Here is a 16,018-nt window from a genome sequence, read left to right as displayed (position 1 = left end):
TATTTGTTGAATAAGGCTTATTTTACCCATTGATTTGAAATATCAACTTAATCATATATTGTTAGACAGATATATACATTTGTCTCTAGAATACTAATTTTATTTTATTGATCTACTTGATTATTTCTGTGCTGGTGTCATGTTGGTTTAATTGCTGAGACTTCATAATGGTTTTAAATTTTTTAATATTTTATAATTAACTTTGACATTAAAAAAATAAATAAAATTAATCTATATTTAAGTAAGAAAGAGAGAGAGATGGAACTCCTACCTTTTGTGACAACATGAATGGAAGTGGAGAATATTAAGCTAAGTGAAATAAGCCGGTTGATGAAAGATAAATACCATATGATTTCACCTGTAAGTGGACTCTATTCAACAAAAGAAACTAATGAACAAAATAAACCACAGGTGCGAAACATGGAGCAGACTGAAAGTGACCAGAGGGGATGGGGAAGGAGGACAATGGTGGGAAAGAGGCAAAGGGACTAGACAAAGAACATGTATGAATGACCCATGGACATGGACAATAGAGTGGGAATTAGGAGCAAGGGATGAGGGTGGGATGGGTGGAGGGGGTAAGTGGGGAAAAACTGAAGCAACTGTAATAGAATAAACATGATTTATAAATAAAAAATTAAGAAAAAAGAAAATTTTCATATTAAAGTGATATAAAAAAGAAAAATTAAAAAAGAAGCAAAACAATAATATTAAGATCAGATAAAGGAGAGTTTACGACAAATAATATTACCAAAGAATAAAGAGGGGACATTTCTTAATGACACATAACTCAATTCATCAAGAAGATATAATAATCTTAGATGTGTATTCACCTAATAGCAAAACTTCAAAATACAGGAAGCAAAAAGTGACAGAACCACAGGGAGAAATAGACAAATACACAATTATAATTTAATATTTTAACATCCCTTCCTTAGTGAGTAATAGAACAATTAGACAAAAAAAAAATCCAGTAAGCACATAAAAGATTAAAAAAAACCACATTATCAATTACCTTGAACTATTTTTTTTTAGATCACTATATGCCAATCCAGCTGAATACATCTTCTCTTCAAGTGGATATGGTACATTCAGCAAGACAGTTTCATGGGCTGGGCCATAAAATAAACTTCATCAAATTAAAAAGATTGAAGTCATACAGAGTGTGCTCCCTAACTGCAATGAAATCAAAGTAGAGATCAATAACAGAAAGATATCTGTAAAGTTGCCAAATCTTTGGAAATTAAACAACATGTATCTGAAAAGAAAAATGAAAAAGGAAAATAGAAGATATTTTTAACTGAATGACAACAATGGCAAAATTAAAAACAAGCCAATGAAATGTGAAGAGAAAGATGGTATGGGGAAAGATATGGACCAATTAAAATGGGGAGCAGTAATAAGGTGTTATGTGGTTAGGTAAGGGAAAAGAGGCCAAGTGAAGTCTAGACTGAGAGAAGTGGAAAAGAAAGTAGGTGTTCAAAGATTTCCCAGGAATATATGATAGTAACACATTGCTTTGACAATAACTAATAACTTGTGATCTCCTTACTGATTACAAATCTCTTATTCAGCCATCAAACTCCCCTCCCCAATCTACATGGTTTATTTATCATGCCTGTGTATGTAGATAAACATTGTACCCTTGCAGGTAGGGAAATTATCTCTAAGAGAAACTATGCAGCAAATACAGTTATTCTACAAATTTAACAAACACACCATCTAAGCCAATGTTGTTTAGCTCTAGGGGATTGGATGCCCTTGGTCCTTACTCATTCATCTCTGTTTGCATGTGTGCTTGCATACATCCTGTTTATTGCCTACATTCTCTCACACTACTCTCTGTTTAGAAAGCTTCTTGCCATTGCCAGCCAGTCTAAACATCATGCACACTTCTCAGAAGCTGCCTTCTTTAACCTAGATATAAGGGCTTTCATGATGTATCTTTAGGTGGACAGCATCTCTTCCTTGAAGCTGTTGTGCAATTTTTATTGCTATTAGTGTTTCACCTCCTGCTTGGGGGTGGGGGGTGAGGAGAGACCATGTCTACATTGCCTCAGGGATCACTTAAAGAATTTTGCTGAGAGTAGGTGCTTAGTATTTATTCTGGAATAAAGCAAGAAGAAAGGAATCCTGATAGAAGCAAGAAGGAAGAAAAGGGTGACTTTCCTTATTAATACAACTCTTGGGTTTTCATAGACATACTATTATTTAGAATCCCTAAAAAGATTTTTTATACAGAATACTTTTTAAAGAAGAGTGTGCTACTTTTGTTTTACTAGCATTCTGAACACGCAGAAAACATTTGCTGAGTAAAATGCCAAATTTTTTACCTGGGAGTATGTAATTTCCTGTCCTAAAAGCCTAAAAGCCTGCCTGTTGTATAACTTTGAGGTAGACAGCCCATCCTCTCAGTGTTTTTTCATCCTGAAAATGTCAAGTGTGACCCATTCTACCTCAAGTCTCTGGATTTTCCTTGAGAAAGTCTACAAAGACCGTCAAATACCACAGGGAAGAATAAAGAGGGACAATTAGTAACTGTTGACTAAACATTGAAAATCCAACACATAAATAACAACTTACAGTGATTCCATCTAGTCCAGGCAGTCCAGGATACTCCTGAGAAACAAAGGCAAGACACTGAAGAGATTAATAAATCAAGCCTATGGTATTTTATAGAAAACTGACCTAAGATGCATGGGCATACAAATGCATTGCTAAAGCTTAGGCCTTTTCTGTAAAGGTCTTGTGTTTTAAATAATGTATGAATTGGATATGTTCAATCATTTACTATTTTCCTAAGAAAAATATGGAAGACAAATATTATAGCCTTCATTGAATAAAATTCCACATTTTACTTGAATTAATTTTCACCTTTGCTAGGAACTTAACTGGAAACTGCTTCTGTGGGCTCATGTTTTCTCCTTCTCATTTTGGAGAAAAGTGGGCTACCTTCCCATGTGCCCTCATTCCTAGAGAATCTGCCCATATGTAAACAATGCAAATCAGACATTTCAAGGGAGAATCAACAGAGCATACAGTTTCTGATTACATTTTAATTACTTTGTAGCATCTTAAGTCACTGTATGAATCTGTAATATAACCATCTTGTGGAAATTACTGTGTTCCACTGGGTCTAAGGACTCTCTGATTTTTGGCCAAACCATGTAATCAATGTTTGCTATGACAATGGCCATATTTGGACACCTGCTAGTCTTACTACACTTGGTTTATGGTAAAAAAGCAGCTCTCTGCAGCATGAAAAGAGCACTACTTGCATTTTTAGCTCTTCATTAAACTGGCCATGTGACTCTAAGCAAGTCACATAGCTTCAGTGTATCTGTAAAATGAGCAGCATGAATCTAACAATCATGAGGTCTTTCCCAAGTCTAACATTCCATCTTCTGCAATGGCATCTATAGCCAAGAATTCAAACTCTTTATCTTCTTCAGTTCTTAACCACCCACTCCCATCACTCCCTTCCAAAGTGACTTCCAATGTTCCAGGCTCTGTGCATGGATGGAAAACAGAAAGGTGCCATCCTCAGCTGAGTGAACTTGTGTATATCTTTCCCTCATTTTGGACACATAGATTCCAGTTTGCTGGCAGGGAAATGATGGGCTTCCTTCCAACTCTGCAAGGGAATTAGGGTCAATAAGTTGGCAACAGAGTATTGAGGGTCCACAGGATACCATGAGCATAAACCGAGAATAGAGTCTAAAGAACAGAGGTTTTTCTCAATTCTATGAAGAGATGAAAGTTTCCAACCAGCTGCAAAGTTGATGGACAATTTTTGCAACAGCCAGGGTTCCAGCTAAGGGTGATGATGGGTTAGTGTGCAGAGACAGAAAAGGGTAGAGCCAGGATCATGGAGTGGTGGCCATACTGAGATATGCAGAGACATTCATGGCTTCAAACCAAGGTATGCAGATATCAAGGATTCTAGAGCAATGAAAAGGTATCTGCCTCCAGGAAATGTCTTAGCTTGTCAAAGAAAATGATTCCATGTAAACTGTTTGTTTGCTAATCTAGCTCCTATTTTTGGTCTAGATTCTACAAAGCCACTATCTTTGACAGTGTGGTTACAAACATTTCTATCTATATTTCCACAACAGAAAGCTCGGGATCTTTTTTAAATCCAGTTTGGTCTGCTCCTTAAATAGAGATGCAGATGTTAGTTTTGAGGGTGTTTTTATTGGAGTTAGGGCCCAATCCAGGGTATCTTAGCTGTCTGCCTTAGAGGCTCTTACCTTCATTCCTTCGAAAATATCTTGGGTAAGGACAGGTTCACCTTTACGTCCTTTCTGACCAAGAAGGCCTTGAATAAAATAAGGAAAAAACTTGTGAATAAGTGCACAGACACAGAACTTTGTTAATACTATGATCTGGTCAGATAGAGAATAAAAGGGCAAAACGCTGAAATTATGTGGATTATTCTATGGCAGAATTTGTTGTGCTAAGAGCCAAAGTGCATGTCCCCAAACAGGTGCTGTGTCTCAAATTCGTATGCCTACTCCTTCAAGTCAGAAGTCTCTAAAGAGATTTGAAAAGAGGAGATTTTGAATCTATTCAGAAAGTTTATAGAACTTTCATAAAGAACTATTATATAAATAAATTTTAAAGAACAAATATAGAGCTTTTTCTATAGAGTGAGATTGAAAATAATTTAGGCTTTGCATGCCATATCTGGGCTCTGTCTCATAATCTTTTTTTTTTCTGTCGTTCTTTTTTTTTTACTGTTCAGATAGATTTGTCTCCATTTTCCTGCCACCAATTTCCCCTGCCCCACTCACCCCCACTTCCCATACCCAATGCTTCCCCCCTTTGGCTTTGTCCATGGGTCCTTTATATATGTTCCTTGATTTGACACTTCCCCTTCTTTTCCCTGTTACCACCCTCCCTCCTTCCCTCTCATTACTGTCGGTTTCTTTTTTTCTTGCAATGGTGCTGGTTATATTTTCTTTGCTTGTTTGTTTTGTTGATTAAGTTCCACTTATAGGTGAGATCATATGATATTTGTATTTCACCCCCTGGCTTATTTCACTTAGCATAATGCTCTCCAGTTCCATTCATGCTGTCATGAAGGTTAGTAGCTTCTTTCTTTTTCTTTCTTTCTTTCTTTCTTTCTTTCTTTCTTTCTTTCTTTCTTTCTTTCTTTCTTTCTTTCTTTCTTTCTTTCTTTCTTTCTTTCTTTCTTTCTTTCTTTCTTTCTTTCTTTCTTTCTTTCTTTCTTTCTTTCTTTCTTTCTTTCTTTCTTTCTTTCTTTTTTCTTTCTTCTTCCTTTCTTTCTTTCTGCTGCATAGTATTCCATTGTGTAAATGTACCATAGTTTTGTGATCCACTCATTTATTGATGGGCACTTAGGTTGTTCTCAGCACTTGGTTATTGTAAAATTGTGCTGCTTTGAATGTTGGGGTGCAGAAGTTCTTCTGAGCTGGTGTTTTGGGATTCTTAGGGTACAATCCCAGCAGTGAAATCACTGGATCAAAAGGCAGTTCCATTTTTAGCTTTTTGAGGAAATTCCACACTGTTTTTCAAGTGGCTGCTCCAGTCTGTGTTCCCACCAACAGTGTACTAGGGTTCCCTTTTCTCCACAACCTCACCTGTTGTCTGTTGATCTGTTTAGGATGGCCATTCTGACGGCGAGAAGTGGTATCTCATTGTGGTTTTAATTTGCATTTCTCTGATGGCTAGTGATGCTCAGCATCCTTTCATATATCTCTGGGCACTGTGTATGTCCTCCTTGGAGAAGTGTCTGTTCAGGTCCTTTGTCCATTTTTAATTGGATTGCTTGTCTTCTGCAGTGCAGTCATGTGAGTTATTTATATACGTTAGAGATCAACATATGTCCAAGGTTTCATTGGCAAATATATTTTCCCATACAGTTGGTTCTCTTTTCATTTTTCTGATGTTTCCTTTAGCTGTGCAGAAGCTTCTTATTTTGATGAAGTCCCAGTTGTTTATTCTTCCCTTTATGTCACTAGCTCTAGGGGACATAGTCATGAAAGTATTGTTGCACGGAATATCTGAGAATTTTCTGCCTATGTTCTCCTTAGGACTTTTTTGGTGTCACGACTTATATTTAAGTCATTTATCCATCTTGAATGTATTTTTGCGTATGGTTAAGCTGGTGGATGAATTGCAATTTTTTTTGCATATGGCTGTCCAGCTCTCCCAACACCATTTGTTGAAGGGGCTATTTTTACTCCATTTCATACTTCTACCCTGTTTGTTGAATATTAATCAATCATAGAGACATGGGTTTATTTCAGGGCTCTCTATTCTGTTTCATTGATCTACATGTCTGTTCTTATGCCAGTACCAGACTGTTTTGATTTCAGCGGCCTTGTAATATACCTTGATATCAGGTATTGTGATCCCTCTTACTTTGTTCTTTCTCAAAATTGCTACAGCTATTCAGGGCCATTTATGGTTCCATATAAATTTTTCAAATGTTTGTTCTCTGTCTGTGAAATATGTCATTGGTATTTCAATAGGGATTGTGTTGAATCTATAAATTGTTTTGGGTAGTATGGACACTTTGGTCATGTTAATTCTTCCAATCGATGAACATGGTATATGTTTCCATTTATTTGTGTCTTCCTTAATTTCTTTCTTCAGTGTTGTGAAGTTTTCTGAGTACAGGTCTTTTACTTCCTTGGTTAAGTTTATACCTATGTACTTTATTTTTCTTGTTGCTATAGCAAAATGGGATTTTTCCCTTGATTTATGATTCTTATATTTCATTTTTGGTGTACAAAAATTCCTTTGATTTCTGAATATTGACTTCGTATCCTATTGTTTTGCCAAATTCACTTATTAAGTCGAGTAGTTTTTAGGTGAAGTCTATGGGGTTTTCTATGTATACTATCATGTCACCTGAAAACAGTGATAGTTTTGCTTCCTCCTTTCCAATATGAATGCCTTTTATTTCTCTTTATTGTCTGTTTGCTGTGGCTAGGACTTCCAATACTATGTTGAATACAAGTGATGAAAGCAGACAACCTTGTCTTGTCCCAAATCTTAGTAGGAAAGATTTTAGTTTTTGCCCATTGAGTATAATGTTGGATGTAGGTTTTTCACATATCACCTTTATTATGTTGAGGTATGCCCCCTTTTCTCCCACTTTGCAGAGTGCTTTTATTATAAATGGATGATGTACCTTACCAACTGCTTTTTCCACATCTATTGATATGATCATGTGATTTTTGTGTTTCCTTTTGTTTATGTGATGCATTATGTTTATTTATTTGAGAATATTGAACCATCCTTGCATCCATGGGATGAATCCCTCTTGATCATCGTGGATTATCTTTTTAATGTATTGCTGGATATGGTTTGCCAATATTTTGTTGAGGATTTTAGTGCCTATGTTCATCAGCGATATGGGTCTGTCGTCCTCTTTCTTTGTTGTGTCTTTCTCTGGTTTTGGGACTAGAATGATGCTGGCCTCATAAAAGACTTTGGGAGACTTCCCTGTTCTTGGATTTTTTTCAAAAAGTCTGAGAAGGACAGGGGTTAGCTCTTCCTTAACAATCTGTAAAATTCTCTTGTTACACCATCTGGTATTGGGGGTTTGCGTGCTGGGAATCTTTTGGTTACTGCTTCAATTTCACCAGTTTTTATCAGTCTGTTCAGGCTTTCTGCTTCTTCTTCATTCGGTATTGGAAGTTTATATTTTTCTAGAAATTTGTCCATTTCATTGAGGTTTTCAAATTTTTTGGCATATAATTGTTCACAGTAATTTTGTACAATCCTTATTATTTCTCTGGTATCAGTTGTAATTTCTCCTCTTCATTTCAGATTTTATTTATTTGGATCCTCTCCCTTTTTTCTTGATGAGTCTGCTTAAAAGTTTATCAATTTTTTTATCTTATCAAAGATCCAGCTCTTCAATTTATTGATTCTTTGAACTGTTCTTTTATGCTCTATGTCATACAATTCTGTTCAGATCGTCATTATGTCCTTCCCTCTTTTTCCTCTGGGTTTTGTTTCCTGTTTGTCAGTTCTTGAAGATAGAGGGTTAGGTCACCTATTTGAAATATTTCTATCTTTTTTAGATTGGCCTGTATTACTAAAAACTTCTCTCTCAGGAGTGTCTTTGCTGTGTCCCATAGGGTTTGGACTGTTCTGTGTTCATTTTCAATTGTTTCCAGAAACTTTGAACTTTTTCCTTGACCTCATTATTGACCCAGTCATTGTTTAATAGCATGCTATTTAGTCTTCATGAGGTTGAATGCTTTTCAGTTTTTTTCCTTGAGGTTGATTTCTAGTTTCAAGCCCTTGTGGTCTGAGAAAATGCTTGTTATGATTTCATTTTTCTTGAATTTGTTGAGGCTTGTTTTGTGTCCTATCATGTGGTTTATCTTTGAAAATGTTCCATGTGCATTAGAAAATAATGTTCATTTTGCTTCTTTGGGATGAAAGGCTCTATATATGTCACTTAACTCCAGTTGTTCTAATTCATTGTTCAGTTACACAATGTTCTTGTTGATAATAGTTTGGAAGATCTATCCATGGTTGACAGTGGAGTGTTAAAATCCCCTACTATAAGTGTATTCCTGTCTATACCTTTCTTGAAGTCCTCCACGATTTTCCTTACATATTTGAGTGTTCCTATGTTTGATGCACGTAGGATTACCATGTTTATGGCTTCTTGACAGATTTTTCCTTTGAGTATTATGAAATGTCCTTCTGGGGCTCTTTTTATGGCCTTTGTTTTGAAATCTACTTTGTCTGATATAAGTATTGCTACCTTGGCTTTTGTTTCCTGTCCATTTCCCTGGAATATTCTTTTCCACCATTTTACTTTCAGTCTGTATTGGCCCCTTGTTCTGAGGTGCAGCTCTTGTGGGCAGCATTTGTGTGAGTCATGTTTTCTTATCCATTCAGTTACCCTAAGTCTTTTGATCGGAGCATTTAATACATATACATTTAACTTTATTATTGGTAGGCACTTACTCATTTTTTCCCTTTGTACCTGTGTTCCTCTCTTTCTCACTATTTTCTTTATCTCCTTAAAGCAGACCCTTTAGCATATTTTGCAATGCTGGTTTGGTGGGGGTGTATTCTTTTAGCCTTCTTTTGTCTGGGAAACTCCTTATTTCACCTTCCATTTTAATTGAGAGCTTTGCTGGGTAGAGCAGTCTCGGTTGCAAGCCTTTGCTTTTCATGACTTGGACTATTTCTTGCCATTCCCTTCTGGCTTGCAGTGTTTCTTTTGAGAAGTCAGCTGCTAGCTGTATCGGGGATCCCTTATATGTTACTAACTCTTTCTCTCTTGCTTGCTTTAGGATTCTCTGTTTGTCTTTGATATTTACCATCTTAATGATGATGTGCCTTGGAGTGGGCCTCATTGGGTTCCTCTTGAATGGGACCCTCTGTGCTTCCTGAACTTGGGTGATCTTTTCTCGCCTCCAATTAGGGAAGTTTTCCATCACTACTTTTTCAAACAGGTTCTCTATCCCTTGCTCCTCTTCTTATTCTTCTGGTATCGTTCTTATCCAGATATTATTATGTTTCAGGTTTTCCTGCATTTCCCTCAATGCCTCTTCATTCTTTTTGAGTCTTTTTTCCTTTACTTTCTCTTTTTAGAACCTTTTTATTTTTACCTTGTTTTCCAGTTCATGGATTGGATCATCTGTTTCATGTCACCTGTTTTTGATTCCTTCTCATGTGTTCTTCAATTCAGAAATTGTATTCTTATTTCCTCTTGTATCTTATTGATAGTTTCTATGTCCTTTTTCATGCTGATATAGTTTGCAGTATGTTACTCGCAGTTTCCCTATAGTTATTTTGTAATTCTCTCTGAGCTCACTGAGCTCATTAGGCTTCCTTAAAGCCATTGTTTTGAATTCAATATCCGATAGTTTACTTGCGTCTGTTCCATTTATTTCTCTTTCTGGGGATTCCTCCTTTCCCTTTGACTGGGGGTGTTTCTTTTTTTTCCCCATTATTTGTGAGAGTCTTCTCTTTAGGTTCTGTTTCTGAAATTGATTTGTCTCAACTTCCTGACTTTGTGGTATGATATTCTATGTTAGGAGGCCTTTGAGACTGAGTCATGCTGTCTCCATGATCTCCTGAACTTGCTTTTCTTTGTGTGCTTTTTATGCTGATTAAATTGACTCAGTCAGGTTGTGCTAAACGCGATTTTTATGTTTCTCCGAGGTTATGAGACTCCTCTTTTGCTATTTTACAGTTGTTTATTCCAGGTGATTTGTCCACATTTTAGTTGTAATTTCAGATTGGTCCTTGGAGGAGGGCAGTTTGACTTCTTTCACTCCTCCACCATCTTACCTCCTCCTCTGTCCCATAATATTTTTCTTTTTCTTTACAGTTTTTAAAGATGTAAAAAGAAGCCACAGGTCAAGGGTCACCTGAGCCAGTTTGCCACCCTCTGGTCTCAGAGATATCTACAAAATTATCTCTATCTTTGCTGTTAGTACACATCTTCAACACTTAAGAGTCCAGTGTGTTTTGCTAACAGAGAAAACAGTACGAAGTATGCCTCAACCATCTGTCGACCAGAATTTTACTGTGTTAGTGGCAGATACCAGGTAATGTCTGCTAGATGTTGTCCTCTTGGGGGAAAGTCAACGTCCCTATACTTAAGGGGAAGTCTGGATTAGTATTGGGGGTAAAGCTATACTTTGGGGACTGAAGTGTTGAATGAGGAATGATTTTTTTTAGCTCAAAAATTATAGATATATTAAAAGAGCAATGTGATCCCAGAAGCATAAACCAGTTTCTCTTCTAATACTTTGTATTTCTCTTTATTATTGTGGCCACTACTTTCATCAAAGAAGTGTCGAATAATATTTCCTCAGGATTCAGCAGGGTTAGTAAGGTTCCAGTTAGTAAAATACATGTCCATGTTCCTATTTAGGCAGGGGAGGTTAAGGGACCAGATTAGGTCTTACCTTTGTCCTTTTACTCTCAGATATTCATTATCTCAAGATTTCTTTTCTTCCTGTTAGTGGTAGCATTTCCTTTATTTTCTGGACATTCGCTTTTATAACTCATGTGATTTGCTCTCCTATCCTGTTGCCATCACGGTGTTTGAAGGCCTTTGTTACTCAAATAGCTTACCCTATGTTGGTAACAATTTTTCCCCCTCCCTGCTGCATATTGGTTTCGTTCTTAGACCTCAAGGTTCTTTATGACAATTTGGGGCTTGTGCTGCATATGTGTGTCTCACTTTCTGACATATATAACCACACTCACAACTTGATTACTGAAGATGGTGTGATCTTTCAGTAAAATGTCAATTAACACAGCCTTGGATCTGCATAATAGTGTGGTTTTTACTTTAATATATTACATCAGTACCCTTATTAGCTTAGATTATTTTAAGTGAAGTTGAAAATGGCTTTGAAATGTGTTATTTTTCTCTTTCCAGCCACTTATAAATGCAGCCTTACAAGGGCATGGTATCTCTTGGAAATCCCTTGGATAGAAACATTTGATTCCAAGCTGGATAAATGGAATTAAAGTGGTGACACCAGATCCAAAAAAAATGCTTTATCAATTCGAGAATCAAGGGTATTGATGTGCAGGGAGAGGGAGGAAGGGTACAAACTATATCAGTGTAGAGTAAGGTTTTTCAACTGTTTTTCATTGTTGATAGTTCAGGACACATTATTCCATGATGTTGGAGAGGTGGTAGTCCTGTGCCAGTAGCACACCTCCAGTTTGTGATAACAAAAAATGTGAATAGTAACTGTCAAAAGTCCTCTGAGGGCAAAAGGTCACCCCTGGTTAAGAAACATTGGTATATACCAAGCTTGCCAAGCACTTTTGGCCATTGTAGTACTTCCATGATCCTATGTAAGCTTTCCAAATATTGCATTTCCCAATATTGTCTGATGTGGGAACATATCAAATAACCCAAGTGTGTACTTGCTCTGAAATTTACTATTCTTCTAACAATCTTGTCAACTCTAAAATATCATTAAAAAAATAACCCTAAGTAGTGTAACATGTGCTCACCATTCTGTAAGTGTTATTATTCTTTAGATTTTTAATGTTGTGGTTCTGTCATATTGGGAAATGCCCTGTCTGGTTTCAGGAACTGTAGCCCCACTGACAGGTGAGAGTGCCCCAAGGCTGGAACTAATCAAGGAGGCCTTGGGAAAACAAACCACTGAGGAGACAAAACCTGTCCCCCTGGCAGGGGTTCAGCCCCTGCCTTCCTCACATCACTCTGCTAGGCACTGGGAGATGGATCATAATCAATGATGGGTAAGATCCCTCAATGGAAGGGACAACCTAAGACAAGTACAGCTGCAAATGTGCACCAGGGAAAAAAACTTGGGGGACACAGAAAAAGGGCAAAAAGACCTGCACTCCTTCGCTCAGCTTAGATATGGCCAGGGTTGTCATTCTATCTGAAAGAATTCTTCTTATCCCTTGGCAGCTCCCTCCCCCTGCCTGACTCAGGCTTGAAACAATACTGGAGGCAGCCCTAAACTGGATCTGGTGGTTCCCAGGGAAAATCAGGCCTACAAGTAAATACTTTAAAGCATGCTTTGTTTTTTCTTCAAAAGCTATGATAACCAGTTCATGCTGGGAAGGAAATTTACATTATTCACAGACCCTAATGAAAAACCCATTGGTGCTATTATATTTATGCTCATATGTTTACTAGTCTCTTCTCAGAACCATGTAAATTGGTGTGTTCCTGCCATTTTTTTCTTCAAAACATCATATATTCTCTGTAAACATTAACATACTGCTGCGATGAGAACATCTGTACATTACTATTACCTAGTCCCAGTGATAACACTTTCAATAAAAGCCTTTGGACCAAGGGGCTTGGATACCTTCTCCACTAGAGGGAAGAGCCATTCCCCTCTCCTGGCAAAAAGAAGTGTTTGCATTGGCTAGCACTTATTCCCCCATCCTTGACAACCCCAGGACAGGCTCTGCGGGATCAGAGCCCATATTCCCACCTCAGTTGGCCCCAGACAGTGATCCTCAGATCCAGGAGTCCTGGAGTCCCTCAAACACTGCCAGGATAGACCCCTGAATTAGATGCTTAATCAGATAACCAGAGAGCACAAAAAAGACACTTGGATGGAAGCAAAGCCATTTGAAATAATATACAAAGATCTGGCAGCATACAAGTGGTCCAAGAAGTCCACGATAGCCATCAGGGCCAGGAAATCCAACAGATCCTTGAGTTCCATTACAGTCATCCAGGTCTCGTGGCCCTCTGGGCCCATGCTGTCCAGGGTGGCCCTGTTCAAAGAGGAAAGAAGAGATCAAGTCAGGGACATAACTTTCAGCTGCTGTCTGATTAGCTCCACAATGAGAGAAGCCAAGTATGCTGCCAAACTCTGGCTCTTTGTTCATTCCCTTAGCCCCATCACCAATGCTCTCATAGATTTCCTTTATACTCAGGTAAATGTTGCTGATAACAGTTCAGTGTTACCCCTCCCCAAAAGATAATGATTTAGGGAGAATCAAGATGGTGGTGGAGTGAGAGGAAGTCACATTGACCTCCTACCAGGGACACTCAGGAATTACAACTAAATTGTGGAAAAAGCACTGCGAAAAAACAACTGAACAATAGCGAGAGAGGAGCCTTTTAACCACAGAGAGACAGAGGAATCAGCTTTAGTTCAACCAAACTGCCATTTACCCTAGTCTCCGGCAAATGAGGGGCAGAGTGGGGAAATGACACCTGAAGCAGAGACTGGGGAAGGAGGCTTTGGGTAGAGAACAGAGAGAAGCCGGTGGGATCCCTGTGATGATTCCACCCCCATATGGCTGCAGCCATCTGGCTCAGGCAGACCAATCCCCTGAGTGGCAGCAGCATGAGAGGACCCAATAACCACACCCCCAGGAGGAACTCTGCACTGCAATGTGGTGTCTAAGCTAGGCTGCTGAGTGTAGAGTGACTAGATTAAGAGCAGTACGACACAGGCACAGACAGTGGATTTCTGGAAGTCTCAAACAGAGACTAAAGTTAGACAGGATCAACAGCCGACATCATTACAGGCAGATCCAGAAAGAAACAACAGCAGTCTCCTACCATAGAAATTCATACCACAAAGTCAGGAAGTTGAGACAGTTCAATTTAAGAAACAGAAGCAAAAAAGGAGAATCTCACAAATAATGGGAAGACAAAGAAATACGCCCCACTCAAAGGAAAAGGAGGAATCCCCACAAAGAGAACTATATGAAATAGAGGCAAGAAAACTATCAGATATTGAGTTCAAAATAACAGCTATAACGAAGCTCAATGAGCTCAGTGAGCTCAGAGAGAATTACAAAAAACTACGAGGAAACAACAAGGAATTTACTGCAATCTATATCACCATGAAAAAGGACATAGAAACTATCAATAAGAGACAAGAGGAAATGAAGAATTCAATTTCTTAATTGGAGAACAGAGTAGAAGGAATCCAAAGAAGGCTAGATGAAGCTGAGGATTAAATTAGTGAGCTGGAGGACAAGGTAGAAAAAAGCTCCCAGAAAGAGCAAGAAAATGGAAAAAGACTCAAAAAGAATGAAGAGGCATTGAGGGAAATGCAGGACAACCTGAAATGTATTATTATCCAGATCATAGGGTTACCAGAAGAATAAGGCGAGGAGCAAAGGATAGAGAACCTGTTAGAAATAGTCATGATGGAAAACTTCCCTAATTGGAGGAGAGAAAAAGTCACAAATTCCAGGAAGCACAGAGGGTCCCATTCAAGAGGAACCCAATGAGGCCCACTCCAAGGCACATCATCATTAAGATGGTAAATATCAAAGACAAACAGAGAATCCTAAAGCAAGCAAGAGAGAAAGAGTTAGTAACATATAAGGGATCTCCGATACAGCTAGCAGTTGACTTCTCAACAGAAACACTGCACGCCAGAAGGGAATGGCAAGAAATAGTCCAAGTTATGAAAAGCAAAGGCTTGCAGCCGAGACTGCTCTACCCAGCAAGGCTCTTAATTAAAATGGAAGGTGAAATAAGGAGTTTCCCAGACAAAAGACTGCTAAAAGAATACACTATCACCAAACCAGCATTGCAAGATACGCTAAAGGGACTGGTTTAAGAAGATGAAGAAAAAGAGTATCCATACCCAATTACTTTCACAGTCCGCAACACTTGATACTACCAATATTTTTAATACTTATTAATCTGTTCTGACAATGATGTGTTATTTTAACTGTTACTTTAATGTTTGTTGAAACTAAATGTGTTTTTGTATATTTATTGCCTATTTCTATTATATTTAAAAAGCAATAAATGACTTTTTGGTATTCTTTATCCATTTTTAAATTTTTTTTAATTTTTATTTTAAAATCATGTTTATTCTATTACAGTTGTCTCAATTTTTCCCCCTTTATCCATTTTTTGATTAAATATTTGTATAATTATTTCCTGCCCAAAAATACCCCCCCCAAAACTATTAACCCTTTTTCAGATGTGTTGTAAATACTTTCCTATTCTATTACTTGTCTTTTTTTTATGTGTATATTACTGTATAGTCTTAAATGTTTTATATAGTCATCTTGTCAATATTTTACTTTATAGCTTCTGTGTTTGAGTATTTTACCTCAGGGTGAGAAAAATATTAGTTTGTATTTTCTCCTAAAACTACTTAGATTTCACATATTGATTTTTAATTCACCTGAATATTTTTTGTATAATGTGTGAAATAGGGCTCTATATTTGTTTTGTTTCAAGTAATAGTGGTCCATGCACCTTTTTTGTTGAATAAGCCTTATTTTACCCATTGATTTGAAATATCAATTTAATCATAATTATATTGTAAGATATATACATTTGTTTCTAGAATGCTCATTTTATTTCGTTGATCTACTTGATTATTTCTGTGCTGGTGTCACGTTGTTTTAATTGCTGAGACTTTATAATGGATTTAAATTTTTTAATATTTTATAATGGATTTTGAAATTTAAAAAAATAAGTAAAATAAATCTGCATTTAAAAAAAGAAAGAAGGAACTCCTATCTTTTGCGACAACATGGATGGAACTGGCGAATATTATGCTGAGTGAAA

The 16,018-nt window shown here is 37.3% G+C and overlaps 1 protein-coding gene across 1 annotated transcript in view; it reads right to left on the bottom strand.

Moving 5' to 3' along the window:
* Positions 1-16,018, bottom strand: part of LOC129076222 (collagen alpha-6(IV) chain-like) — a 356,839-nt gene that overhangs the window by 57,941 nt on the left and 282,880 nt on the right. The window contains 2 exon segments of the mRNA XM_054580400.1: positions 2,584-2,619; positions 13,123-13,239. Coding sequence (XP_054436375.1) covers positions 2,584-2,619; positions 13,123-13,239 — 153 coding nt within the window.

Source organism: Pteronotus mesoamericanus, unplaced genomic scaffold, assembly GCF_021234165.1.
Source record: "Pteronotus mesoamericanus isolate MK-2021 breed Mesoamerican mustached bat unplaced genomic scaffold, CSHL_Meso_final contig_58, whole genome shotgun sequence".
In the NCBI taxonomy this organism is placed as follows: Eukaryota; Metazoa; Chordata; class Mammalia; order Chiroptera; family Mormoopidae; genus Pteronotus; species Pteronotus mesoamericanus.
Note: the sequence above shows the minus strand (reverse complement) of the source record. Positions and strands in the feature narration are given on the sequence as shown.